A 27,923-nucleotide genomic window follows, 5' to 3' on the forward strand; every position below is an offset into this window, starting at 1 on the left:
ACAGATTTGGCCGAAGTAGATTGGGCAGGAAGGCTAAAAGGTAAGACAGCAGATGAGCGGTGGTAGATGTTTAAAGGGCTACTCAATTCCTCAAGGAGGTCAAGGACAATTTAAAGTAAAAAAACTAAGGTATACTATATTGCAAAGGCCAGTGGCAGGCTGGAAGATTGGGAAACTTTTAAACATAAATAAAGGAATACTAAAAAAAAATAAAAACAGCTAAGGTAAATTACAAAAGAAAACTGACACAAAATATCAAACGGGATAGCAAAAACTTCTATTGATATCGTCGTTAAGGTGAATGTTGGTTCCTTGAAAGATGAAACTGGAGAGTTAATAGTGGGGAACACTGAAATGGCAGAGATGCTAAATCAATATTTTGCCTCCATTTTCACGGTAAAGGACAATAGGAACGGGCGATATAGAAAGGGTAGAACTTAGATTGGTCAACATCAATAGGGAAAATGTACTCAGCACTCTTTTAGAATTGAGGGCAGACGAATCCCTCAGATTGGAGTAACTTATTAACTTGGACAGGTGATTGGCTAATGAACAGAAGACAGAGAGTTGGGATAAGTTTTTTTTTGTAGATGGCAAGAACTAGTGGGGTGCCACCAGGTTCGGTCCTTGGACCCCAGCTATTGACAATCTATATTAATGACTTGGATACAGGAATAGAAGGTTCTACAGCCAAATTTGCGGACAACACAAAAATAGGCAGGACAGTAAACTGCAATGATGAACTAAGAACCTTACAAATGGATATAGATAGGTTAGGGGAGTGGGCCAAAATGTGGCAGATGGAGTTCAACGTGGATAAATGTGAGGTCATGCCTTTTGGTCAAAAAAATGGGAAGCGACCTATTATCTAAATAGGGAGAGACTTCGGAGTGTGCCAGTGCAGAGGGATCTGGGTGTTCTCGTTTATGAGTCACAGAAAACTAGCATGCAAGTGCAGAAGATAATGAAGAAAGCGAATGGAATATTGGCTTTTATAGCTAAAAGAATTGAACATAAAGATAAGGAAATATTGTTGCAAGTATACAAGGCATTGGTGAGACTGCATCTGGAATATTGTGCACAGTTTTGGTCCCCTTATTTGAGGAAAGATGTAGTGGCATTGGAGGCAGTTCAGAGGTTGTTCACTAGATTGATCCCAGAGATGAGGGGTTTGTCATAGGAAGAGAGATTGAACAGTTTAGGCCTATATTCTCTGAAACTTAGAAGAATGAGAGGAGATCAAATTGAGATATTCAAAGTGATAAAAGGTATGGATAAAGTAGGCAAGGAGTGGCTGTTTCCTGTTGTGGGGCATTCTAGAACGAGAAATCATAGTCTTGGGATAAGGAGTAGCAAATTTAAAACATTTGAGGAGAAACTACTTCTCCCAAAGGGTTATGAATCTGTGGAATTTGCTATCCCAAATGTTGGGACAGTGAGTAAATTTAAGGATGAGTCAGACAGATTTTTAATTGGTAATGGGTTGAAAGGTTATGGGGAGAAAGCAGGAAAATGGAGATGAGGAGCACATCAGCTATGATCGAATGGTGGTGCAGACTCAATGCTCCTATATCTTATGAACTTTGGTGGCATGGATGAAAAGGCACAAAATATTATTTGGCATTTATTTGATAAATGGCACTGCTTTTATCTTGCATCTGGTTGTTTGTTTCTCTGTGTAGCCCGAATGTCATCGTGCCAGCATGACACGTACCTTCATGGCCACACATGATCCACCACTGTACAAACCATGGCTTTTTACTTTTGTGTCTTTAAAATTTCCAGATTGCAATAAGAAAGAACTGTTTTTAAAAACAGCGATTTACCAGGATGGCTGTGTAGTTGCAAAGCAAATAATACAATATCTTTTGTAAATTCTGTTTTTGTGGCTGAAGTTCCTTCAACATGCAGATAATCAGGAGCCAGGGCGGTTGTTTACAAGTGAACCTGATTGGTTCTCAACTAACAGAGCAGATTGGAACTGGAAACAATTTCCAGAAATACAGACACAGAAAGACAGAAAGACCCGGGAGGGTGTGCTGCTGTTCTTTTCAGCAGAAACTGCCTGTTCTCCCCAGAAATAAACTCATTTTAAACTTGAAGAAAACCTTTTGATTTTTCTTGCAGTGGTTGCTGTGAGTTGTGACTTTTGAATTGATAAATCAAGACATTTTACAAATGAACCATCCACATTGTGATTCTTACAAACCAGTAAAAGCATTTTGTGGAAAGGTCCTGATTAGTCAAGAAGGATCGTCTTCCTCATTTTGCACTTTTGATTTCTAGCATGACAGAAGGTGTAGTGAGCAGTCCTTGGCCGGTGACTTGCAGATCCATCTCTACATGTTGGTGAGCTCGAAATCATCTAATTTCCCAGTCTGTAGCCCTTCTTGTAAGCCCCATAGGCTTCACAACTCTCCAGGATCCCACCTAAACCAACTACGGGAAGATGCACCTACTCACCTTTCCCCATCCAGCCCCCAGTATATGAGGTGATCATGCCAAGTGCAGTCATACATTGTCACCCCCTTAAAACCATAATGCTCCTGATGGAGATGAATCCCCTCTTGCATGACTCCCTTTCCATCCATAATTTACCATATATCCATTTGCAGATACTAATGCCCCACTTGACAATTGCTATCACTCCTTCCTTCCAGCCTGCAACCCCCAGTCCGAAAGAAGAACTTGCTGGATCTCCTTCCCATGGCAGCATCCCCTGTACCCCTGCCCTTCCCAACCATTTGTCCACTCTCATCATTCTCAATCGGCTAACCATGGGCCATCCCATTGAATGACCTAATCAAATAGCCCAGGATGAGAACTGCCAAACCTCTAACTGGTAGCTTTACATCAACTGATTCTGTCAGCCCTCTTGTACTACCCACCCCCCTCAACTCCCTGAATGTCCACAATGGGGCTTTAGGACTGACTGTGACTGACTCCCTGGAGTGAAGACACACAGATGTCCTAGACTGAGAAATCTGACCAACTCCCTGGACTAAAGAAATGCAGATGCCCTTGACTGAGACTACCTGACCAAACATCTGATCATGGCTAATCATGATTCGTAAGGGAGGCTACCCTTAACTTATTGTTCTGGGGCACCTTGATTGATGGGTACGTCCATGGACATCACTAAGGGCCATGGCATAAGTCTTGGATGCCTACTTGCTACACATACAATGTGTTTGTGGAAGTTAAATATCACACAACACCAGGGTAGAGTCCAATAGGTTTACTTGGAAGCACTAGCTTTTGAAGTGCTGCTTCTTAACAGATGTTTGCCATGTTAGTTGCTGGCACATGGTGCAGATGTGAGATTGACATTGCACACTGCCATATAGCAAGATGCCTGCTCCTTGGATTGAGGACTGCTGATCAATAAGACAAGCTGGTTGGTTATTTGACTGTAGTAAAAACAAAAGAACTGTAGGTGTTGTAAACCAGAAACAAAACAGAAATTGCCAGAAAAACTCAGCAGGTCTGGCAGCATCTGTGGAGACAAATCAGAGTAAATGTTTCAGGTCGACTGGCCCTTCCTCAGAATTCTGATTGCAACCTGAAATGTTAACTCTGATTTCTCTCCACAAATACCACCAACCCTGCTGAGCTTTCCCAGCAACTTCTGTTTTTGTATTTGACTATTGTAATTGGCAAAGCAAGGTAAGGCAAGGATGCTGTGGCATGCACGTAAGCACTAAGTGACTGACCACTAAGATGGCAAATGAGCATCCTTGAGACACAGCCTGGTCCAATCTGTGAGCTGGATCCCTGTCCATGCTACAGCCATTCTAGTGCCAGCGACAATGCAATGCAAATTTGTGCTTTCAAAGCACCCTACCAAAGTATTGGTGAAGTGCTATTATGTTTGTCAGGGGTTGGCCAATGCTGAATGCCAATATCTATGAATGAAGGGGCGCATTGGCTATAGATTGTCTTCTGAAATTCTGTTTGGTGTTGGGCAATGTGGAGACTCTATATAGCCAGAGACAGGTTGAAGCCTGCGGGAACCCACTCTAGCTTCCATATTGAGTTTTCTCAACACCTAGATTGTTAGGTGTGTTTGGTAAAATAGGAAGTCGAACATTAATAATACAAGTTATTTAACAAGGTATTTAACAAAGAATAATCCCCCTTAATTGACATATTGCTGCTGCCTAGCCAAAAACTCTGCACACTACTTGTCAAAAGGACAAAAGATGGAGTGAGATGCTTCCAATGTCCAATTTGATCTCGTCGAACTTCATGTCAGGCTCTGCCATGGATTTCATCATTGCTCATGTGATTCCATCTTATTATAATTCCACCAATTATATCTGACTTCTTTGTCTTTACATGTAGGAGACAGAAAGTAGTTTTTGTGATAGTTGCCTGATTGAATAAATTGCCTGATTGAATCTGTCCTGTATTGCTAAATTTTTCTCCAATTTGATTTTTCTTAGGTGCAACTTGAAGTCTAAGGGCTGAGGTGGGTTTGCCTCCCATGATGCCCTGCACCCAGTTTGAAGTTGCTTCTGGGGCATCACTGGAGCAGATCTGTGTCATTTCCTGTATTTCCTACATGGCAAGAACAGTTTGCTGCAGACTGTAGATTCCAGTGAAGTTACATATTTGCAGCAAAAAAAACATCCACAAGTGAGAACTGGAGACACCAGTGTCACAGACATTATCTGTTAAATATCCTTGTAGACTGAATCAGAGCTTCCACATAGGTGTGATGTTTCTTGAACATTAAGTGAGGACATGCTCATATTTATGGTGTGATGGCTCTGGAATTCCTTCAACAAAATACAGTTATCATTCTGATATTGTCCAAAGGTTACCTGCTCATGAGGTTCAAATGGAGAACAGTTTTGTTGGAGTCATAACAATCTTCATGAAACTTCAAAGACAAAGTCAAAAAAAACAGCAATTGCAACTTTGTCAGCAAACTCGGCAAGAACAGAAACCTCCAGCAGTTGCTGCACAGTTTCCAGTGGGATAAGCAGCAAGTGATGATCCACCAAGGAGGTGGAGGTGTACAATAAAACCTGGACCTACAGATCACATTGTCATTTTCTTCAAATGTCTGGCTCGAAACTAAGTAACATGCTTTCTTGAAAACTTCGGTCACTTTTCAAAAAGACTTTCTAGCCTCTTAGAAAAAAATCTACTGAGACAAAAACCCATCTGCCTCTATTTTAAAACTCCAAATTTGCAATATAATGTATTTGATAATATACATCATACACCTTTATCATAGTAACCCTGGTTTCATAACCACCCAAGCACCTTGGTGAGAGGCAGGAACCTCTGTATTCTCTAGCTTGTATGCATCATGACAGCTCCCAGTATTTCTGGAATATCGAGAATTTGGCACCAATGGTCAGACATAGTTTCAACATAAATGGAGTGGAAGCTTTATTTTAGAAAATTTGTTGATTGATGATAGAGAATTTTCCAAGCAATACGGGTGCACTCAATAGGACCCTGCACATGGGGAAATCCAGCAAAGCACAGAAGCCCAGTACCTAAGCTGCTTGATTTTCATAGTCACAGAGGAAAAGCTCTGGGTAAGTGGCGTCAGTTGCATCCTCAATTTATGGATTGAGGATTTGGACAATCCACACAGTTCCCCGGTTGCTACTTCACATTGGCAGCTACCTGAATTGGATGACTTGCCTGTCCTTCTGAGTCTCCATCAGATTCCAAAGCTTGTTGATGCGGTGTGTTTTCCATAGCAGTTGCCTGCACTATCTTCCAGACACTCCAGGGCATCTTAGTTTGTGAATTCACCAAGCTATGAGAGTTAACATAGAAGTTTTCAGGTTGACAGAACTAAAAGGAGGTTCAGGCCATCAGAACTGGAAGGAAGGTTTAGAACTGTTTCAGCAGTCCAAGAAGAAAAACCAAAAAAACAAGCCAGTTGAGCAACAAATATGAGAGTAAATAGAACAGTAATATTTTTCTGGGATTGAGTTTCTGAAAAGGGACTCTGCTTTTCTACTTCTCCCCTCACCTGAGATGTGGTGACCCTCAGTTTAAACAATCACCAGTTGCCTCTCTCTAATGTGACAGCAACCCTATGGTCTAATAGGATTATAACAACTTTACCCTATAATGTTGAGAAAAACATTGCTGTTTATGTTAAGATGATTTCAAATTGACTTACACATTCAGACATAATTCTGAAGAGTCACCAGACTCAAAGTTAACTCTGCTTTCTCTCCACAAATGCTATCAGATGTACCAAGATTTAACTGCAATTTCTGTTTTTATTTCAGATCTCCAGCATCTGCAGTTCTTTATTTTATTATAAATAGAGAGGGCTTTATTTGATTTTTTTTGTGTACTAAACTTGTGCTCTTTTGTTAAAGAACAATGGTAGTCTTGTGTTGAAATGTTCAATGACCAATCACCACAATAACCAACTGTAAAAATAAAACTTATGATCTATCAAGCCAGGTTTCATTCTTGGATCTGACTTGCAGAGTATTACCATTTGTGATCATTATAATAACTCCTCCAAACATGACTCCTTTATGAAACACTCAGAAAGGCAGAACAAAGAAATAACTTTGTCCATACATTTAACAAATGGACGAGAAAATAGGCCTCCTTAAAAAGATGAGGTATCAATATCTGGTGCAGCCCAGAAAGGGAATCTCACATTATTGTGACATTCTGTGCAATTCGCAAGTGGAGTCAACAAGGGGATGATAGCTTGGATGCAGACAAAATGAGTGATCGACAACAATCTTCTGAGGATGAAGCTGAGCCTGAGGATCAGGATATTGATCAAGAGGGCAACTGATGAATGTGCGACAGAGCAATGCACTGCAAATCCTGAGAAGGCAGAAATAAACTAATTGAAACTCACTTCAGCAGGGAAAAGGACTGCCTTCCTCTCAGCCAGTTTACCAACAACTCCAGATCCCTGTAGTAGAAGCTGAAAGCTAGCTTGTCATTTATTTGCAATATTTCCAAACTAGATTATGAATCTTCTCATATGAAATAGGGAGCCTGATGTCTACCACACTTTCCTCTGGTCAACTGAGAGTTGTGGTCCATGAAACTTGGTGAATATGATGATGTTATCACTTTAACAAGGCTATTTTGTCCTTGGGTTATTTTTAAGAGAGGTCGTAAAGACAGAGGTGCAGTAATGTCTGGGAAGAGCCTAGTCTAACAATGGCAGGGGAGTGGCAGTTTTCCCAGTTCAGGTTTTTTCTAGTTTGGTTTAGCTGTAGAAGTCAGAAGCTGCTGCAGTGCAAAGTTTCAACAGATGATTCCTGACTGACTTTTCTCTCTAAAATTTTTTTGGATGCTGTTCCCTTCTGCCTATAAGAACCTGTGCCAAGGGGTGTGTTTATGGGATGTTGCTGGATTAGAGCTGTTCCTTAGTTAAGTTGCTAAATTGAGTCAGTTAGGTTTTCCAATAGTTAGGTTATTTTAAATTCCGTTTTCTTCTGTTCGTGTTTCAACTGCAATGTTCAAATAAATTCTGTTTTGTTTAAAGCCAAAGGGTTTGACCAGCTACATCACACCTGGAACATCCACTTCATCTGCCTTTAAAATAAGAAAAAGTTAGGGAGGAGGCTACCTTCTTAAAATATTTTGAGTGGGTCTGGTCTGGTGCATTACAGTGTGTGCAGTAGCATTGAGGTAGCAGAGAGAGGATGGTGCCACTTACCCTTGTACAGTACAAAAGATTATTAAGCTTCTTCTTACATTGATATGCACTTTATTTAATCGAGGAACAAGCACAGAACCAGGCTGCTGTGTGCAGGTTGGGTGGTTCTGGTGGAATGGTCTCCTGGAGCAATTCACTGGGAAAAGGAATGGCCCATTTTTCACCACCTCATCCATGAATGTCTCCAGATCCTTGTCCATGAAGGAAGCAGTTAGCTTGCCTTTCTTCAGGGCCATGTCTTCAATGACAAGGCTCAAACATCACAGGGGGATTGGTCATTCCTGGTTTCCAGTGTCTGAAATGGTGTGCAGCAATGCTTTAATTATGCCTCTGACTATGCAATTTTCCAAGAAATGCACCCAACAGCCCAATTTCATAATCAATTATATGAAGACTTGAAGTTTGGGAAAATTTGCGCTGGGTCACAGCAGACCAAACACCATGAACTTCACTCGGCAACACCTTTTAACTACAAAGGGGAAAACTCTACCCCTTGTCTTTACTGTATCAGCTATGTCATGTGACTATGTTGAACCCTTATTATCATAGAGAGAGAGAACTGGGTAAGCAGGTGTTAGTTACTGCCCTGCAGAGTGAGGAATCAAATCCAGATGCTGTGGAATTTGATGTGCCTCAAAATATGTTAAACAATGAGGAAGTCCTTGAGGAATGGGGTAGGTTAGTAAACTATCTGTCTCAGGAGCAAAGAACGTAGTTGAAAGGTTTGTTACAAATGTATAAAGACATATGTAGGAATAAGATGGGGTGGACTAATGCTATTGTGCATGACGTAGACATAGAGAATACCACTCTGATAAAACCACGCCCCTACAGAGTTAATCCTTTCAAAGCCAGACAGGTCCAGAAAGAAGTGGAGGCCATGTTCAATGAAGATATCATCAAACAGAGTCACAGCGAATAGAGTTCATCGATCATCTTAGTTCCCAAACCTAATGGGACTCAATGGTTTTGCGTGGATTATTGGAAGGTCAACGTTGTAACAAAATCAGACTCATACCCAACATCAAGATTCCAAGACTGTATCAAGAAAGTTGGACAAGCCAGTTACATCATGGAAGTTGGACTTACTGTGTGGTTATTGGCAAGTACCTTTATCAGAGATAGTGAAAGAAATTACTGCGTTTGTAACTCCAAATGGGCTATATCAATACAAAGTGATGCCCTTCGAATGAAGAACGCACCTGTCACATTCCAAAGTCTCATGAAGAGTAGCGGTTGCGTTAACAAACTGTGCAGTCTATCTGGATGATGTGGTGGTCTTTAGTGAGTCCTGGGAAGATCACGTGTACAGTTGGCAGAGCTCTGACCAAGTAAGAGAAGCAAAACTGGTAATAAACCTAAACAAAACTAAATTCGCAAAAGCAGAGGTGACGTTCTTGGGGCATAACTTCGGTCATGGAAGGTTGACCCCAAGGAATGCAAAGACGAAGGCCATCGAGAAATTTCCATGACCAACCTCGAAGAAAGAAGTACTTCGATTTTTGGGACTAAGCGGATTCCATTGAAAATTTGTTCCAAACTTCAGCAGCGTAGTGGCACCATGAACTGGCTTGCTGAAGAAGAACACAAAATTTTGGTAGACAGAACAGAGCCAGGTGGCATTTGACAATTTAAAATCAAAATTAACTACTGCACCTGTTTTAGCTACACCAAACCTTTTGAAACCTTTCAAAGTTGCTTTTGATGTTAGCAACATAGGAGTTGGAGCTGTACTGCTACAGGAAGATGAGGATGGAATTGAACTGCCAGTTGGTTATTTTTCAAAGAAACTCAACACCCACCAGAGAAAATACTCTATGATTGAAAAAGAACTATTGAGTTTGGTACTGGCCTTACAACATTTTAATGTTTATGTCACGAACAATGCGTTGGAAACAGTTATGTATATGGATCGCAATCTTGTTAAATTCTTTGAATGCTTTAAAGACAAGAATATGAGAGTATTTCCTTGGAGTCTTCTTATAATACAGAGTTTTTAATTTACAAATCGTGCATGTTTCTGGTCATAAGAATGTAATAGCAAATGCGTTATCATGTATTTCACTGATAAAGCAGAGATGAGGTTGGTATCTATTCAATGTTATATTTTTGTGGGAAGAAGTTAATATGAACTTAGATTAAAGTCATATGTATGTCATGGTAATGTGGCTAAGGAATAGAGAAAAACATGAAGCCATCTTTTCATTGTGATGGCTCATTTTTTTTCCTTAAGTGGGGTGGTGTTATGAAGGTGTAGGTTTGTACTGTACCTTTAAGGGAGAGTGGAAGCTGGAACAGACCTAGAGAGGTACAGAGAATGTTGAAAAATTTAAAAACGTAACATTTGGTTGTGAAACAAATAGCTGAAGCTGCAATGCTATGGTAAACAACAAATTCGAATTTGGCCAAACAATTTAAGTTATGCCACAAGATACCAAAATCCAATAGCATTTGAATTTAAATGTTTTGATGACATCAAACCAATGACATGGTCCAATGTTTTGGGGAATATAAAATCAGGTATTTTGAATAGTTAGCCACAGCGAAGAGCACCACCAAACACAGACGGCCTGCACTCTCTGAAAGGTACCTTTTATATGAAATTTGTGAAGCAGAAGATGAAAGAAAAGACCCAGGAAAGTACAGATGAAGATACCAAGGGAACAGTGGCAACTGGCTGGTTTTGAAATTGGATTTTTTTTCTGTAAACTTAATCGGGGGGAGGGGGTTTTATTGGATCAGTATATTGTTGTAGAGTGGGATGCAGATAAATTGATCAGGCAAAGGGGGATTACTGTGTAAATAGTTGTTGTTTAATATTCTTGTGTTTCTTGGAGTTAAAGAATAAATTGTTAATTTTTTCTTTACATAGAGGGATTTTTGCAGTTCTTTGTCACTCATATTTTAACAAATTACGAGGCGAGGTGAGCTTTTCTGTGGGTCTGGTTCAAATTAGCAGAAGGATTTACCCCATGTCATAACACTATGTAATTCAAGAGTATAATGGAATGTTAACTTTATTTCAAGGAGAGTGAGTTACAAAGATTTTGAAATTATTCTTCAGTTGGTCTGACCCCCATGTGGACAACTGCATTGTGTTTTTAGTATTTTGCTTCAGAAAGGATATCTTGGCCTTGGTGGCATTATAGCGCAGATTAACCTGAATGATGTCATGCTTATAGGATCAAATCATGAGGATAGGCTGCTGAAACCTTTATATCGTCCTTATTATAGAATATTGAGGAGTTATCTGATTAAGATGTTTAAGTGGTAGATTTTCTTTTGATAGTGTAACTGTGGAGAAACCTTTCCAGTAAGAGAGTAAAAATTGAATGACATAATTTTAAAAGTACAGCTGAATCATACAGGATGAAAATCAGTATTCACTTTTTCACATAAAAACTAGTAGAAATCCAAGGCCATGGATTTCAAGATCAATAGAGTTTTCAAGATTGAACGAGGTTTTGATTTTGTAATCAATAACATCAAGGACTATATGGAGTCTAGGTTCAGATCAGTCATGATCTCATTAAATGGTGAAGCAGGCTCAAGAAGATCAATAGCCCAGACTAGTTTCTAATGCTCCCACTGTCTAGCATTGCTATAGTGAGAGGGTCTCTAAATTTTAAACGGTCAGAAGATATTAAGCTGGATTTTCATGCAGATTGCCACTCTACCCCATCTCTTTCCTTAAAAAAGAAGTCTCTGCACCTTGGAGAGGCAATTCAGTTCAGGTCTTCATCAAAAATGTGCAGTTGTACTTCCATTCTGACAGTTCTTTCCAAATGCAGAACAGTCGGGGGAAGGCAAACAATATCTCCTTTTCATAGCAGTCAGTTGCAGTTTCCTGAAATTTAAAAGACCTGACAGCCACTTTGAGAGCTGCTGTTGAATCTCAGCACATAAGGCAACTATGATGTTCGGGTGCTCTGAGGATAGAGTGCCGGATGGTTAGGGGGTGTAGGTTAGCTGGTGCCTCTGAGACAATTGTTTTCCTTCATCTCAGCAGGTCTGGCAGCATCTATGGGGAGAAAACAGTTAATGATTTGAGTCTGACAACTCTTCATTAGTTCTGATCTTCTGCATCCGAAGTTCTTTGTTTTCTTTTCTTTATTTTTAAACTATGACCCTTAGGGAAAACACCCTTTGGATGGTTTCCCAATGGGCGGCACAGAGCTCAGTGGTTAGCACTGCTGCCTCTCAGAGCCAGGGACCTGGATTCAATTCCAACCTTGGATGACTATCTCCCAGTGTCTGCATGGATTTCCTCTAGGTGCTCTGGTTTCCCACCACAGTCCAAAAATGTGCAGATCAGGTGGATTGACCATGCTAAATTGCCCATTGTGTCCAGGGATGTGTAGGCTAGTGGATTAGATGTTAGAAAATGCAGGGTTACAAGGATAGGGTAGGGGTCTGGGTGGGATACTCTTTTGAGGGGCAGTCTGGACTCAATGGGCTGAATGGCTTGCTTCCACACTGCAGGGATTCAATGCTTCTTTCCACATCCACTTGGTCAAGTCGCCTTATGATCTTATATGTTCCAATTAAGATCTGACATCTCTAAATTTCAGAGAATACAGGCCTTGCTTGTCTAGCCTTTCCTCATAAGACAACCTGCTCATTCCAGATATTAGTCAAGCAAACCTTCTCTGTACTACTTCTAAACATTAACATCCTTCCCTATGAATGGTGACCAGCACAGTTAACAGTACTCCAGATGTAGTCTCACCAATGCCCTATATATCTGAAATATTACCTACCTAGGAGGGGAAAGTGAGGTCTGCAGATGCTGGAGATCAGAGCTGAAAATGTGTTGCTGGAAAAGCGCAGCAGGTCAGGCAGCATCCAGGGAACAGGAGAATCGACGTTTCGGGCATAAGCCTGAAGAAGGGCTTATGTCCGAAACGTCGATTCTCCTGTTCCCTGGATGCTGCCTGACCTGCTGCGCTTTTCCAGCAACACATTTTCAGCATATTACCTATCTACCCTTGTATTTAATTCTCCTCACAGTAAAACATAATGTTCTATTAACTTTCCTGATCATTTGTTATTGCATGCTAACCTTCTGTGATTTATGCATTAGGAGACCCAATTCTGCAACCTTTACCATTGAGATAATATGCTTCAAATTTATTCTTCCTAACAAATTGGACAATTTCACACTTTCTCATGTTGAACTCCATTTGTCAGATCTTCATCCACTCACTTAACCTATCTTTAATATCCCTTTGTAGAGCCCATATGTCCTCTTCACAATTCATTTTCCTATCTATTTTTATGTCATCAGCAAGTGTAGCTACCACTCCTTTGATCCTTTCATTTAGGTCAAGTCCCTGGTAGGGGGCAGCCAGGTATGCATCAGGTTCACCAGTGGAGTGACGATTCAAGTCCCGTTCAGTGGCAGGATAGGGAGAAGGGAGGCAGTCAGATTCCGGGGAATGTTGTTTTGAGTCCAGCTTGCAAAAGGATGGGGGTGATTATTGGGTCAGATCAGGTCGCATAGAAGTGAGAGGCAAGGTTGTAGTTTTAGATCTTGGATGGGGTGATGTCAAGACAAGTCAGGTGCTGAGGGGTTGTGGTACTGGGTCGACTCCAGGCTGTAGCATCTGGGCTGGTTTGGGGTGGGGGGAGAGGTAAGCTGTGTCCTTGGGATTTAAGGGGTATGAATGATGCAGGGGAGTGGAGGGTGGGGGTCAGATCTGTTGGGAAGTGGGGTTGAGTTGGGTTGATACTCGGGGTGGGTATTGGATCAGGGTGTATTAAAGGTCTGGGAAAGTGCACTTGGGTTGTATGTATATGGTGGTAAATAGGGGTCAGTTGAATAGTTATTCAGGAATTAGATGATATGTTTAATAGTCTAACTTTTCCTGAGTAACAATTTCACTTAATTTCATTGAAACTATCTGAAGTCTTCAATGTAAATGTAGACTTTAAGACAGATCCAGGCATAGAGCTGAAACACCAAAGGGCAGAAACAATAGTGGGAGCTGTATATAGAGTATATAGACCCCCTCCCCCCAATACCCAAACTGTGGTGTAACTTCAGGGATGGTGTTAAACAGGAAATTAAAGACACAAATAATAAAGGTACAGATGTAATTATGGGCAACTTTAATCTGTGTGAAGGTTTTCTGGATCAGTATACTGAGGAGCCAAGAAGAGAACAGGTTATCCTAAACCGGGTATTTTGTAGTAGTGAAAATGGAATATACCAAATCTAACTGTGCAAGGAGCCTTGGGGAAGGGAGATCATAATGTGATAGAATTTTTCATTAAGGTGGAGAGTGACGTAGTTGATTCTGCAAGTAGGCTCCTGAATCTGAATAAAGGAAGCTGTGAAGGTATGAGGTGCAAACTGATGATAATAAAATTGGGGACTTTACCTAAAGGGATGACAATAGATTTACAATAGCAAACATTTAACGAGTATACGGAAGAATGTAACAATTGTTCATTCTTGTTTGGCACAAGAATCAAAATGGAAAGGTGGCCAAAACAGGGCTAACAAGGGACATCAGGGATAATATTAGACTCAAGGAAGTGGCATACAAATTGGCTAAAAAGTAGATGTGAGGGTTGGGAGCAGTTTAGATTTCAGCACAGGGGGACAAAATAATTCATTAAGAAACAGAAACTAGGATACTAGAGGAAGATTGCAGGAAACATATACACTGATTGTAAAAGCTTTTATAGTTATATGAGGAGAAAAAGATCAGTAATGACAAATTAGGTCTCTTACAGTAACAAAACAGTGAAGGTTATAATGGGGAACCAAGAGATGTTAGACCAATTAAATCTTTTGGTTCTGTCTTCCCAAAGAAGGACACAAAAAACATTCTAAAGATGCTGGGGAACACAGGGTCTAGTAAGAGGGAGGAACTGAAGGAAATCCATGCTCGCAGGGAAATGGTTTTGGGGAAATTGATAGAATTAAAGGCTGAAAAATTCCCTGGCTTGATAATTTACACCGCACGGAAGTGGCCTGAGAAAGCAATGCATTGGTGATAAACTTCTAAAATTTTATAAACACTGGAACAATTCCTATGAATTGGAGAGCAGCTAATATAACCCACTATTTAAAAATGGGTGATAGAAAGAAAACAGGGAATTAAAAACCAGTTAGCCTGACATTGATAACAGGAAAAATGCTAGAATACATCATAAAAACTTTAATAGCCAGGTACTTGGACAACATTGACAATACTGGTGAGGGGGAGCATGAATTTATGATAGGGAAATCTGCTTGACAAATCTACTAGAATTTTTCAAAGATTTAATGAGCAAAGTTGATAAGGGGAATCCAGTGGATAGGATTTACTTGGATTTTCAGAAAGCTTTTGATAAGAGATATAGCACATAAAGAAATATAAGATGTGAGAGATTAGATGTAAAATTAAAGTGCATGGAGCTAGGAGTAGCTATGGACATGGTTGGCAGACAGGGAACAAAGAATAAATAGGTCTTTTCGAGTGGCAGCCAGTGATTAGTGGTTTACGACAGTGATTAGTACTTGGCCCTATGATTTATCAGCATTTAATCCATCAGTTTTCCCAACATCATTTCTCTGCAAAAACTGACTTCCTTCACTTCACAATATATATTAATTATATGAAGGAACTAAATGTAATATCTCCAAGGCTGCAGACACCACAAAGTTGTGTGGGAGGGTGAATTATGGGGAAAATGCAGAGATGTATATGGAGTTCAGTAAGGCATTTGGCAAGGTTCCTCACAGTAATCTGGTTAGCAAGGTTAGATTTCATGGAATATGGGGAGAACTAGCCATTTGCATACAGAACTGGCTAGGAGGTAGAAGACAGAGAGTGGTGGTGGAGGATTGCTTTTCGGACTTGTGACCAGTGGCGTGCCAGAAGAATTGGTGCTGGGTCCACTACTTTTAATCATTTCCATAAATGATTTGGATGCGAACATAGGAGGTATAGTTAGTAAGTTTGCAGATGACACCAAAATTGGAGGTGTAGTGGACAGTGAAGAAGGTTACCTCAGAGTACATTAGGATCTTGATCAGATGGGTCAACGGGCTGAGGAGGGGCAGATAGAGTTTAATTTAGATAAATATGAGGTGCTGTATTTTGGAAAAGCAAATCATAGCAGGGCTTACACATGGAATGGTAAGGTCCTGGGGTATGTTGCTGAACAAAGGGACTTGGATTGCAGATTTATAGTTCCTTGAAAGTGGAATCACAGATACACAGGATAGTGAAGAAGGTGTTTGGTATACTTTCCTTTATTGGTCAGAGTATTGAATATAGGTGTTGGAAGGTCATGTTGCGGCTGTACAGGACATTGGTTAGGTCACTTTTGGACTATTGCATGCAATTCTGGTCTGATTCCTATTGGAAGGATGTTTTGAAACTTGAAAAGGTTCAGAAAAGATTTACAAGGATGTTGCCAGGGTTGGAGGATTTGAGCTACAGGGAGAGGCTGAATAGCCTGGGGCTGTTCTCTCTGGAGCATCAGAGGCTGAGGGGTGAACTTATTGAAGTTTATAAAATCATGAAGGGCATGGATTGGATAAATTGACAAAGTATCTTCCCTGTGGGGGTGAGTCCAGAACTAGAGGGCATAGGTTTAGGGTGAGAGGGGAAGATATAAAAGAAATCTAAGGGGCAACTTTTTCACGCATGGAATGTGTATGGAATGAGCTGCCAGAGGAAGAGGTGGACGCTGGTATAATTGCAACATTTAAAAGACATCTGGATGGGTATATGAATAGAAAGGGTTTAGAGGGAGATGGGCCAAGTGCTGGCAAATGGGACTAGATTAGGTTGGGATATCTGGTCGGCATGGATGAGTTGGACCGAAGGGTCCGTTTCTATGCTGTACATCTCCATGACTCTCTGACTTAGAGAAGTTGGGTGAATGGGAAAATGCATGGCAAATGAAGTAAATTGTGGATAAATGTGAGGTCATTGACTTTGGTCGCAAAAATAGGAAGGCAGATTATTGTCTGAATTGTGATAGATTAGGAAAGGGACAGGTGCAATCAGACCTGGGTATCTTTGAACATCAGTTGTTGGTTTTAAGCACACCAATGCAGCGGGGTGGCAAAGAAGGCAAATATTATATTGGCCTTAATAGTGAGGAGACTCGGGTTCAGAGGCAGTGATATCTTGCTGCAATTGCACAGTGCCTTAGTGAGACTACATCTGGGGAATACTGTGTGCAGGTCTCATCTCCGTAGATGAGGAAGGATCTTCTGTCTATAGAGGGAATGCAACAATGGCTTACCAGACTGATTCCTGGGATGGCAAAACTGATATATAAAGAGAGACTGGATCAGTTGGACTATACACTGTAGTTTAGCAAAATGAGGTGGGAGCTCATTGATACCTAAATAATTCTAATAGGGCTAGACAGGGTAAACAAAAGAAGGATGTTCCCAATGACTGGGGATTCCAGAATCAGAGGTCACAGTCTAAAGATACAGGATAAACTATTTAGTACTGAGATGAGGAGAAATTTCTTTACCCAGAGAGTGGTGAGTCAGTGGAATTCTCTACCACAGAAAGACCAAAACATTGAATGTTTCCAAGAAGTAGACATAGTTCTTAGGGCTAAAGAAATCAAAGGGAATGAACAAAAAGGAACAAGTTACTGAGTTGGAAGATTAGCTCATTATCATATTGAATGATAGGAAAGGGCTTGAAAGGCTGAATGGCCTACTTGAGCACCTATTTTCACTATTTCTATGCTTCTAGTGGAACTGGTGGCCCAAAATTCAATTTTCTAGGCAATTTCTTTAGCGTATGCTATGACGGAGATTCTACCGGGTCCCCACGTGCAACTTCTATCTGTGGTGGGATAACAGCAGTCTGGCCAGTGGAAAATCCAGGTTAATATTTTTATTTTGTTTCTTTTTCAGCTATTGAGGTTTCTGGGGCATATCACTGCTAACTTTTTCCTCCTCACCTTGTCAACGAGTTAATCAAAAAACACAAAGAATCCTGGCCATGAAATATTGGCAAATGTCATTGGCACATGCACGTGATAAACAGACACTTGTTCCCATTGAAAGTGCGAAACAACAAATCCCACTCTCTGCTTTCAATTCACATTTGCAGTACATTTTGTCACAGCTGGTAGCAACATCATTAAAAGTACTTTGACTAATGCAATTATATGAATGCTCAATATATATCAAATTTTCACATTCTGTTACTTTAATGGAAATTTTAATCATTTAAAATAAATAGGTTAACATTCCCATTGAAACTGGAGAGACGAATTTGCAAGGAGTGCAAAAGCTTTCATGCATTAACATTGTTCACAGTAATCTCCAAGATAATGCTTGTAGCATGCTCCATGGCATCTTTGCTACTTAACAAATTCAAAGACTTCAATTTAATTGTTGAAGTGTACAAATATTTACCTAAAAATATATTTCAGTTGAGTTTTGGAATAAAAGAGATTTTAACATAAAATGATGTTTCTGACTGTTTTTTATTTCATTCATGAGGAGATTATTTATTTTTCTTGCCCACAGCATGTGGAAGAATGAACCAAGTATCCTAATGTTTTTCCAATTGCATCTATATAACACTGAAAAACAAATATGTATATCATATGTAATCCATGTTCCATAGACTTAATTCTTCATCTAGCTTCTTCCACAGTTTGCAAAAAAGCTTAATATTAGTAATAGTAAAGATGAATTAGACACACAGCATGGAGAGTTTTTGCACTGAAATATTGTTTTTATATTATTTTATTTGAGAAAGATATAATATACTTTAAGAAACTTCTATTTGAGGCTTTAAAAGTTAATTTATTTTCCAGGAAAACATGCTTTCTGAGTCTCAAGGTTGAGAGGAGCTAGCACATACTATTTGTATATCAAGGTGATTCCAATTTCCAGCTGGCGAACTAGGACTCTTAACACCCACATCCCCTGACAACTGTCCAATTATGTACATCACACACAGCCTACTGTTTGCAGTAGAAGTAATCAATAAAGGATGTGGTTGAGTGAACACAGATTTTGGCTGAACCAATGCATGAAAACTTAATCATTTGTTCAGTGTGGAGAAATCAAATATAGCAGAGATGAAAACAGTCACTCTGGGGGGTTGCCAATTGTGCCACCAAGTTTAAGGACCAGAGCTTTTAGCAAGAAGAAAATGGGACTGGTGACAGGTGGAAATTTAAACGACTTTCTTCATTTCATGAATTAATGTAAACACTTTCAATTAATTTTTTTTGCTCTGGCCATTTCCAAAATTTCATCTGAGAAAGAACCAGTTTAATTTAATAAATTGTGATGCTTACTGGACTGTTGAATTGCCTTTAATATAAATGCAGTCTTATAACGTTTGAGGTATAATACTGTAGATACATTTGTAACTAAAAAAACACTTCTCCCCATTGGGAATTCACTTAATCATCTCGGACTGACCAAAAAAAATGAACAAATAGAATGTTAAGCTCATGGAAAATAATCTTTGAGCAATAAAATGCATTTCGAAAACTGAAATCAAAATCTAAAATCTTTTAAGAGTTTGAAATACTTGGTTTGTAACTTTAAACATAAAGTAATATATTGGCTGGAACAACATGTTAGCTAGATCTTTACTCTGATAAAACATCTAATATTTGCCTGTACTTCATGCCATCTTTGAACTCTGCCTAGCAAATAATTGGATAACGTTCATGCAAGGGTCATTCAAGAAGGGCATTTCTTTGAATGTAAGTAGGTTGTAAGGCTTGGCGACTGACCTCTAACAATTTAGTTTTTCCACAGTTGATTGAATTCTCAGTGATAAATTCCATCTTACCTTATCAAGGCTTTCGCAAGAGCTTCATAGGTTTTGCCTAAACTAATGTCATCGTCCATGGATTTGGAAAGCTCCAAATAAGTCTGCAAGAACTAAATGAAAGAGACATAAATTGTGCATCATAAATAAGAGAAATAAACTGCAAAAATAATGAATTGTTTTTGAGCACATTCTATTTTTCACTTACTTTGTACAGTCTATAATATTACCTGTATTAAAAAAATGTTGAACAAAAAGAGGTTTCTTTTGTCATAAGCTTGTGATATTATTTAATAAATTTGCTATATATGGCTAACATAGATATATTTCAGATCCACGAATAACCAAATAATATTCTTTTGTCTAAAGTTTTCAGTGTGTTTTTTAAAATTGAGACAGAAAGGTCATTGTCTCGAAAGTTTATGTACAAAAACAAAAAACAAAGAAAATTACAGCACAGAAATAGGCTCTCCGGCCCTCCAAGCCTGCGCCAATCCAGATTCTCTATCTAAAACTATCGCCTATTTTCTAAGGATCTGTATCCCTCTGCTCCCTGCCCATTTATGTATCTATCTAGATACATCTTAAATGACGCTACTGTGCCCACCTCTACCACCTCCTCCAGCAACATGTTCCAGGCACCCACCGCACTCTGCGTAAAGAATTTTCCATGTATATCCCCCTTTTCCCCTCTCACCTTGAACTCGTGACCTAGTAATTGAGTCCCCCAATCTGGGAAAAAGCTGACATTTCAAGTCTAACCGACCCTTTGTCAAAGCTAAAAAAAGGGAGAAATAGGGAGGTATTTATATTAGGGTGAGCCTAGTATATCTCAGCCTAATATAAATACCTCCCTATTTCTCCCCTTTTTTAAGCTTTGACAAAGGGTCAGTTAGACTCGAAATGTCAGCTCTTTTCTCTCCTTACAGATGCTGCCAGACCTGTTGAGATTTTCTAGCATTTTCTCTTTTGGTTTCAGATTCCAGCATCCACAGTAATTTGCTTTTATCCTGAGAAAAAGCTTCTTGCTATCCACTCTGTCTATACCTCTCAAGATTTTGAAGACCTCAATCAGGTCCCCCCTCAACCTCCGTCTTTCTAATGAAAATAATCCTAATCTACTCAACCTCTCTTCATAGCTAGTGCCCTCCATATCAGGCAACATCCTGGTGAACTTCCTCTGCACATCCTTTTGGTAGCTGAAAATGTGTTGCTGGAAAAGCGCAGCAGGTCAGGCAGCATCCAGGGAACAGGAGAATCGACGTTTCGGGCATAAGCCCTTCTTCAGGAATGAGGAAAGTGTGTCCAGCAGGCTAAGATAAAAGGTAGGGAGGAGGGACTTGGGGGAGTGGCGTCGGAAATGCGATAGGTGGAAAGAGGTCAAGGTGAGGGTGATAGGTCAGACTGGGGTGGGTGCGGAGAGGTCAGGAAGAAGATTGCAGGTTAGGAAGGCGGTGCTGAGTTCGATGGATTTGACTGAGACAAGGTGGGGGGAGGGGAAATGAGGAAACTGGTGAAATCCGAGTTCATCCCTTGTGGTTGGAGGGTTCCTAAGCGAAAGATGAGGCGCTCTTCCTCCAACCGTCGTGTTGTTGGTCTGGCGATGGAGGAGTCCAAAGACCTGCATAATCCTTGGTGGAGTGGGAGGGGGAGTTGAAGTGTTGAGCCACAGGGTGGTTGGGTTGGTTGGTCCGGGTGTCCCAGAGGTGTTCTCTGAAACGCTCCGCAAGTAGGCGGCCTGTCTCCCCAATATAGAGAAGGCCACATAATATGGCGACCAGAAATGTACCCAGTATTCCAAATGTGCCTGAACCAAAGTCCTATACAACTGTAACATGACCTCCAACTTTTGTACTCAATACCCCGTCCGATGAAGGAAAGCATGCCATATGCCTTCGTGACCACTCTATCGATCTGCGTTGCCACCTTCAGGGTACAATGGACTTTTACATTCTCTGACAATCCCCTTCACTATTTGCTACTCCACCAATCTTACTGTCATCTGCAAACGTGCTAATCCGACCACCTATACCGTCCAACCGATCATTTATGTATATCACAAACAACAGTGGTTCCAACACAGATCCCTGTGGAACACCAATGGTCACAGTTCTCCATTTTGAGAGCCTCCCTTCCACTACTACTCTCTGTCTTCTGCTGCCTAACCAGTTATTTAAGATTTCTTTAAAATGTATTTTAAGATTTATCACTGAAACTTTGCAGGGCTCTGTTTAACAAGATTCTTTTGTACAGCTGTCATGTTCAATTAAATGCTCTTCTCTGAACAGTTTTGATAGCTTTCAGTTTAAATGTTGTGATATTGAAATACAGCATAATATTAGAGTAACATAGTGCTCTAATATTAGAAGCTACTTTATTACTGAAGATTAATTAACTCGACAAAACTAAAACATATGACCAAGACAAGTTGAAATGGGTACATAAAGGATGGAGCAAAGACTGCCTAACTAAGTAATATCTGTGCTGTTTGCTAATTATACTACGCTATCTTATTCGTTGGCTCCATCTGGGTGGGACGGAGAAGACATGAGTTTGGAAGGTCATGATACTACATAATGGCAGCCAGTGTTTCTTAAAGGGATGGTGTATTCTGGCTGCAAACATTGTGTAACAGAAAGAGAATGAAGTTACCGGTGAAGTGGGTTAGTAGGCACCAAAATACTCTGATCCTACACTAGTGGCTTTGGTGCAGACACCACAGAGAAATAGAAGCACACATTTCCCTGGTCCTTCAGCCACTACTTGGGAGATGATGTGAAGAGATTGCAGAATAGATCAATGCCAGGAGTATTTCCTCAAGTGCAATGAAAATAATCAAATAATACAAAATTGTTAAGATAGGAAGACAGTTAAAATTCTTTCGAATCAATGCTGCACCATCCACAATCTCATTGCCTTTAACATAAATGTGGCATTTCAATCAATAGCAATTGTTCAGTGATAATGTCATTGGGCTAGTAGCACTGAGACACAGGTAATGTTCTGGAGACTTGGGTTCAAATCCCAAGTTTTTTAAAATGTTTATTCATTTTATAGGATATGGGCATCACTGATTGGCCAGAATTTATTGCATGTCCCTAACTGCCCTTGAGAAGGTGACGGTGAACTGCCTTCTTGAACTGCTGTAGTCCATCTGCTGGGGTTGACCCACAATGCCATTAGTAAGAGAATTCCAGGATTTTGACCCAGCAACAGTGAAGGAATGCCGACATATTTCCAAGTCATCTTAGTGAGTGGTTTGGAGGGGAATTTGAAGGTGGTGGTGTTCCCATATATCTGTTGCCTTTGTCATTCTAGATGGAAGTGGTCATGGGTTTGGAAGGTGCTATCTGAGGATCTTTGGTGAATTTCTGCAGTGCACTTTGTAGATAGTAAACTCTGCTGCTACTGAGTGTCAGTGGTGGAGGGAATGGATCCTTGTGGATGCTGTGTAAATCAAGTAGGCTGCTTTGTCCTTGAGTGTTTTGGGGGGCTGCACTCATCCAGGCAAATGGGGAATATTCTGTCACACTGCTGACTTGGGCCTTGTAGATAGTGGATTGGCTTTCGGCAGTCAGGAGGTGAATTACTTGCCATAATATTCCTAGCCTCTGGTCTGTTCTTGTAGCCACTGCCGTTATGGTGAATTCAGTTGAGTTTTTGACCAATGATAACTCCCAGGAAATTGGAAGTGGGGGATTCAGTGATGGTAACACCATTGAATGTCAAGGGGCGGTGGTTAGATTGTCTCTTATTTGGGAGGTCATAGCCTAGCATTTATGTAGCAGGAATGTTTCTTGTCAATTGTCATCCCAAGACTGGGTATCGTCCACATCTTGTTGCATTTGGACACGGACTGCTTCAATGTCTGAGAAGTCGCGAATGGTGCTGAACGTTGTGCAATCATCGGCAAACATCCCCACTTCAGACCTTATGATGGAGGGAAGGTCATTGAGGAAGCAGCTGAAGATGGTTGGGCCTAGGATACTACCCTGAGGAACTCCTGCCGAGATGTCCTGCCCTGAGATAACTAACCTCCAACAACCACAACCATCTTCCATATGTTAGGTATGACTCTAACCACTGGAGAGTTTGCCCTGATACTCACTGATTCCAGTTTTGCTAGGACTACTTGATGCTATATTCGTTCAAATGCAGGATTGATGTCAAGGACTGTCACTCTCATCTCACCTCTCAATTCAGCTCTTATATCCATACTTGAACCAAAGCTGTAATGAGGTCAGGAGCTGGTGGCCTTGGTGGAACTCAAACTGGGCATCAGTGAGCAGGTTATTGTTGAGCAGGTGTTGCTTGATAGCACTGTTGATGATACCTTCCATCACTTTATTGACGATTGACAGGAGAGTGATGGGGTGGTAATTGGCCAGGTTGGATTTGTCCTGCTTTTAATGTACAGGACATACTTGGGCAACTTTCTACATTGTCAGGTGGATGCCAGTGTTGTGACTGTACTGGAACAGCTTGGCTAGGGGAGCAGTAAGTTCTGGAGCACAAGACATCAGGGCTATTGCCGGAATTTTGTCAGGGCCCGTAGTCTTTGCAGTATCCAATGCCACCAATCATTTCTTGATATCATGTGGAGTGAGCTGATTTGACTAAAGATTTGATCTGTAATGCTGGGGACCAGTGGAAGAGGCCAAGATAGATCATCCACTTAGCTTCAACGTTATCTTTTGCACTGATATGTTGGGTTCTTCCATCATTGAGGATGGGGAGGTTTGTGGAGACCCCTCCTCCACTGAGTTGTTTACTCATTCACCACTTAGCTCTGCCTATCACTTGCTGCTTATATTGTTTGGCTTGGAAACAGTCCTGTTTGGTAGCTTCACCAGGTTGACACCTCACCTTCAGCTATACCTGGTGCTGCTCCTCCACTCTCCATTGAACCAGTTGATTCCCTGGCTAGGAGAAAGTGAGGACTGCAGATGCTGGAGATCAGAGCTTAATGTGTTGCTGGAAAAGCGCAGCAGGTCAGGCAGCATCAAAGGCACAGGAGAATCAACGTTTCAGGAATGAGGAGGGTGTGCCAAGCAGGCTAAGATAAAAGGTAGGGAGCTGTGCCAAGCTCCCTACCTTTTATCTTAGCCTGCTTGGCACACCCTCCTCATTCCTGAAGAAGGGCTTATGCCCGAAACGTCGATTCTCCTGTTCCTTTGATGCTGCCTGACCTGCTGCGTTGATCCCCTGGCTGGATGGTAATGGTTGAGTGGGGGAATATGCCAAGCCATGAGGTTACAGATTGTTCTGGAGTGCAAGTCTGCTGCTGTTGATGGTCTACAGCACCTCATGGATGCCCAGTCTTGAGTTGCTACAGCTGCTCGATGTTTGTCCCATTTAGCATAGTGACAGTGCCACACCACATAATGGAGATTAGTCTCAATGTGAAGGCAGGACTTCGGCTCCACAAGGACTGTGCGGTGGTTACAATACTGTCACAAACAGATGCATCTGCAGCTGGTAGGTTGGTAAGGATGAGATCAAGTACGTTTTTCCCTCTTGTTAGTTCCCTCATCACCTGCACAGACCCAGTCTAGCAGCTATGTCCTTTCGGACCCGACCAGCTCGATCAGTGTCGAGCCACTATTGGTGGTGGACATTGAAATATAGAATTGTTCCCAATTTTCAAAAAAAAAAGGAATTAAATGTCTCATGGTGACCATAGTACCACTAGGAGTTCAAATAGAGGTCATGACAAATAGAGGTATTGCTATACATGGTTTCTTTATAGGTAATCACCTTTGACTTTTCTGGCTTCTCCCTGATGCAACTCCACATGATATGTTGCAGATGATTTCAATATCTTTTCTTCCATTGTAAATGCTGTGAAGGCCAATCTCTGTCAGCCAGTGAAGGAAGAATTTGTGAGAATTTATGCACAACTGGGTGACGACTTCAGTAGAAACGTGCTTTGCTGTCTGGTCCCATAATTCTGCCATAATTATGCATTAGGCGTACAGGTGACAGGCAGGACTGCCAGCAAATCAGAGACCCAGGGTGACAGGTATGGTGGCAAAGAGTGAACATTCTGACAAGAGAACAGCTGCATTAAAGTGAATTAAAAGACCACTGCCCATGTACAGAAGGTAAACAGATGGGCTGCATCAATAAGTTAGGGGCAATTCAGTATATTAAGTAGGAAACTATTTGACAGATGAACCACAGTAATGCTGAGAGCCTAATTCCTCCTGAAGTGCTCACTGTGACTGTTGATTGTCTTCCCTTTGTCCACAATTGGCACAGGTTTTGAAAAGATCATATACTTGCCTAACTAATGCAATGGATGAGGTACGTGCATCTGGAGACACAATAGTTTAATAATTATTCTCTGTGCGCTCTCCTCGAGGCCAAACAAATGGTGGAAGGCTTTCTTCCCATGAGTTGGGAAGCAAGACCTGACCAAATAAGCCTGGCAGCATAGTATGTCAGTAGCTGTGGGGTTAATCTCAAGTACTTGGGTGAAGTGCCACATAAAGCTAAATAATTTGATTTGATTTATTCATGCTGCAAGAGTGTGTGAGCATCCTAACCTTTGAAATGGTGCAAACGTACGGTAGGGCATGCAAGAGTTTTGCATTGTAAATGTTAGTCAAAAGAGGTAGATGAGTGATAATTACGTGCTGACAATGACAACTGAAAAAGCATTGGTACCCTGACAAGGTTTTGGCAGCTGAATGGTGCATAAGGTTACATGGTGTAGGTCATACCTTCTGAGAAAAAGAATTCTCATCCCTGTCTTCAGTGGGAGACCTCTTAATTTTAAACTGCACACCTTAATTCTAGTCTCTCCTACAAGGGAAAACAACCTTTCTGCATCAAGGCTCTTCAGGATCTTACATGTTTCAAAAAAGTCACTTCTCATTCTTCTAAACCTAGAACATAGAACATAGAACATAGAAGAATACAGCGCAGTACAGGCCCTTTGGCCCTCGATGTTGTGCCGATCCAAGCCCACCTAACCTATACTAACCCACTATCCTCCATATACCTATCCAATGCCCGCTTAAATGCCCATAAAGAGGGAGAGTCCACCACTGCTAACCTTACAGCCTGTTTTATACTGTATTTCAATGTCCTTCCTACCGAAGTGCATCACCTCACACTGCTCTGCATTAATCCTCATCTGCCATAAACCTGAAAACTACACCAATGTGTCACTGTCCTGTTGGAGTTCCACACTGTCCATCACAAACATTATAATTCTTCCAGGTTTAGTATCTGCATATTTTGAAATTGTCCTACAGTCACACACCACACAGAAATACCGATTCACTCACTATTGTGAGGAAGTGCACTATTCACACACTCCCTGAGGACAGACTTAAATACTGACACCCACCAGACAAAGCAAGTGAAATGCTGACAAGGTCACCCTGGAGCAAGAGAAATACCGACAGACATTCCATGTCTGTATTAGTTTCTGCGTATTAATGAGTTTCTCTAAATCTCTGTATCAGTGTGTGTGTGTATATCTGTGTGTGTCTGCGTGGGACGAGTCTGGCAGTCACTATGGTGCTTACAGTGATGTAATATCCACCTGACACGAGTTCTGAGGAAGGGTCACTCGACCTAAAACGTTAACTTTCATTTCTGTCCACAGATGCTGCCAGACCTGCTGAGCTTTATTTTGCTGTCAGTCTCTGCTCGTCTCCCCCCAGCACTGTACAGCTTGGAGTGGAGGGTAAAAATCATCAGAGATTCAGTTTACGAGGGACAGAGGGAGGGCAGCAGCTCACAGCATCATCAACAAACACACACACACACACACAAACACACAGACAGTCACAGGCACACAGACACACACACACTCAGAGAAATAGACACATAACATGTGCAGAGAGATAGATACACACAGAGGGGCACACAGATATACATATAAACGCACACAAATAGACAAGTGCGGACAGAAATGCGCAGATACATGCTTGGACATACAAACACACTTGGAGTCAGAGAGTTACACTGAGTGTTTGTAAACAGACCTATCGGCCCATACAGTCCATGCGGATGATAATCTCAATCTAAGCCAGTCCCACTTGCATGTGCTTGGATCATATTTTCCCAAACCTTCCCTTATACTTGCACTTAATCAAATGTCTTTTAAACGTTGTAACTTTACCCACACCCATCACTTCTCAGGACGTTCGTTCCATACACGAACCAAATGATGTGTAATCACAACGCACTTCATGGGCACTGATCAGGGGTACACGAGAACTCAGTGGGAAGCTTGGGAAGTAAGTGCTGGGAATCTTGATGACATGTACTTATCATCAACAGCCGAAGGAATAATGCAGGAAGACATGAGGCTGATTTACGTGGTGCCATTATTATACAAATTGGGATGGAAAAGGCAGGGAACAACAGACCGGTGAGCATGACATCGGTGGTGGGCAAGATGTTGGAGAGAATCCTGAGGGACAGGATGTACATGTATTTGGAAAGGCAAGGACTGA

General features: G+C 41.1%; 1 protein-coding gene across 1 annotated transcript in view; it reads right to left on the reverse strand.

The window, feature by feature from the left end:
- Positions 1–27,923, reverse strand: part of ttc29 (tetratricopeptide repeat domain 29) — a 490,243-nt gene that overhangs the window by 221,359 nt on the left and 240,961 nt on the right. Inside the window, exon 8 of the mRNA XM_043699397.1 lies at positions 19,471–19,562. Coding sequence (XP_043555332.1) covers positions 19,471–19,562 — 92 coding nt within the window. The remainder of the gene's footprint in view (positions 1–19,470; positions 19,563–27,923) is intronic.

Source organism: Chiloscyllium plagiosum, chromosome 1 (assembly GCF_004010195.1).
Source record: "Chiloscyllium plagiosum isolate BGI_BamShark_2017 chromosome 1, ASM401019v2, whole genome shotgun sequence".
NCBI lineage: Eukaryota > Metazoa > Chordata > Chondrichthyes > Orectolobiformes > Hemiscylliidae > Chiloscyllium > Chiloscyllium plagiosum.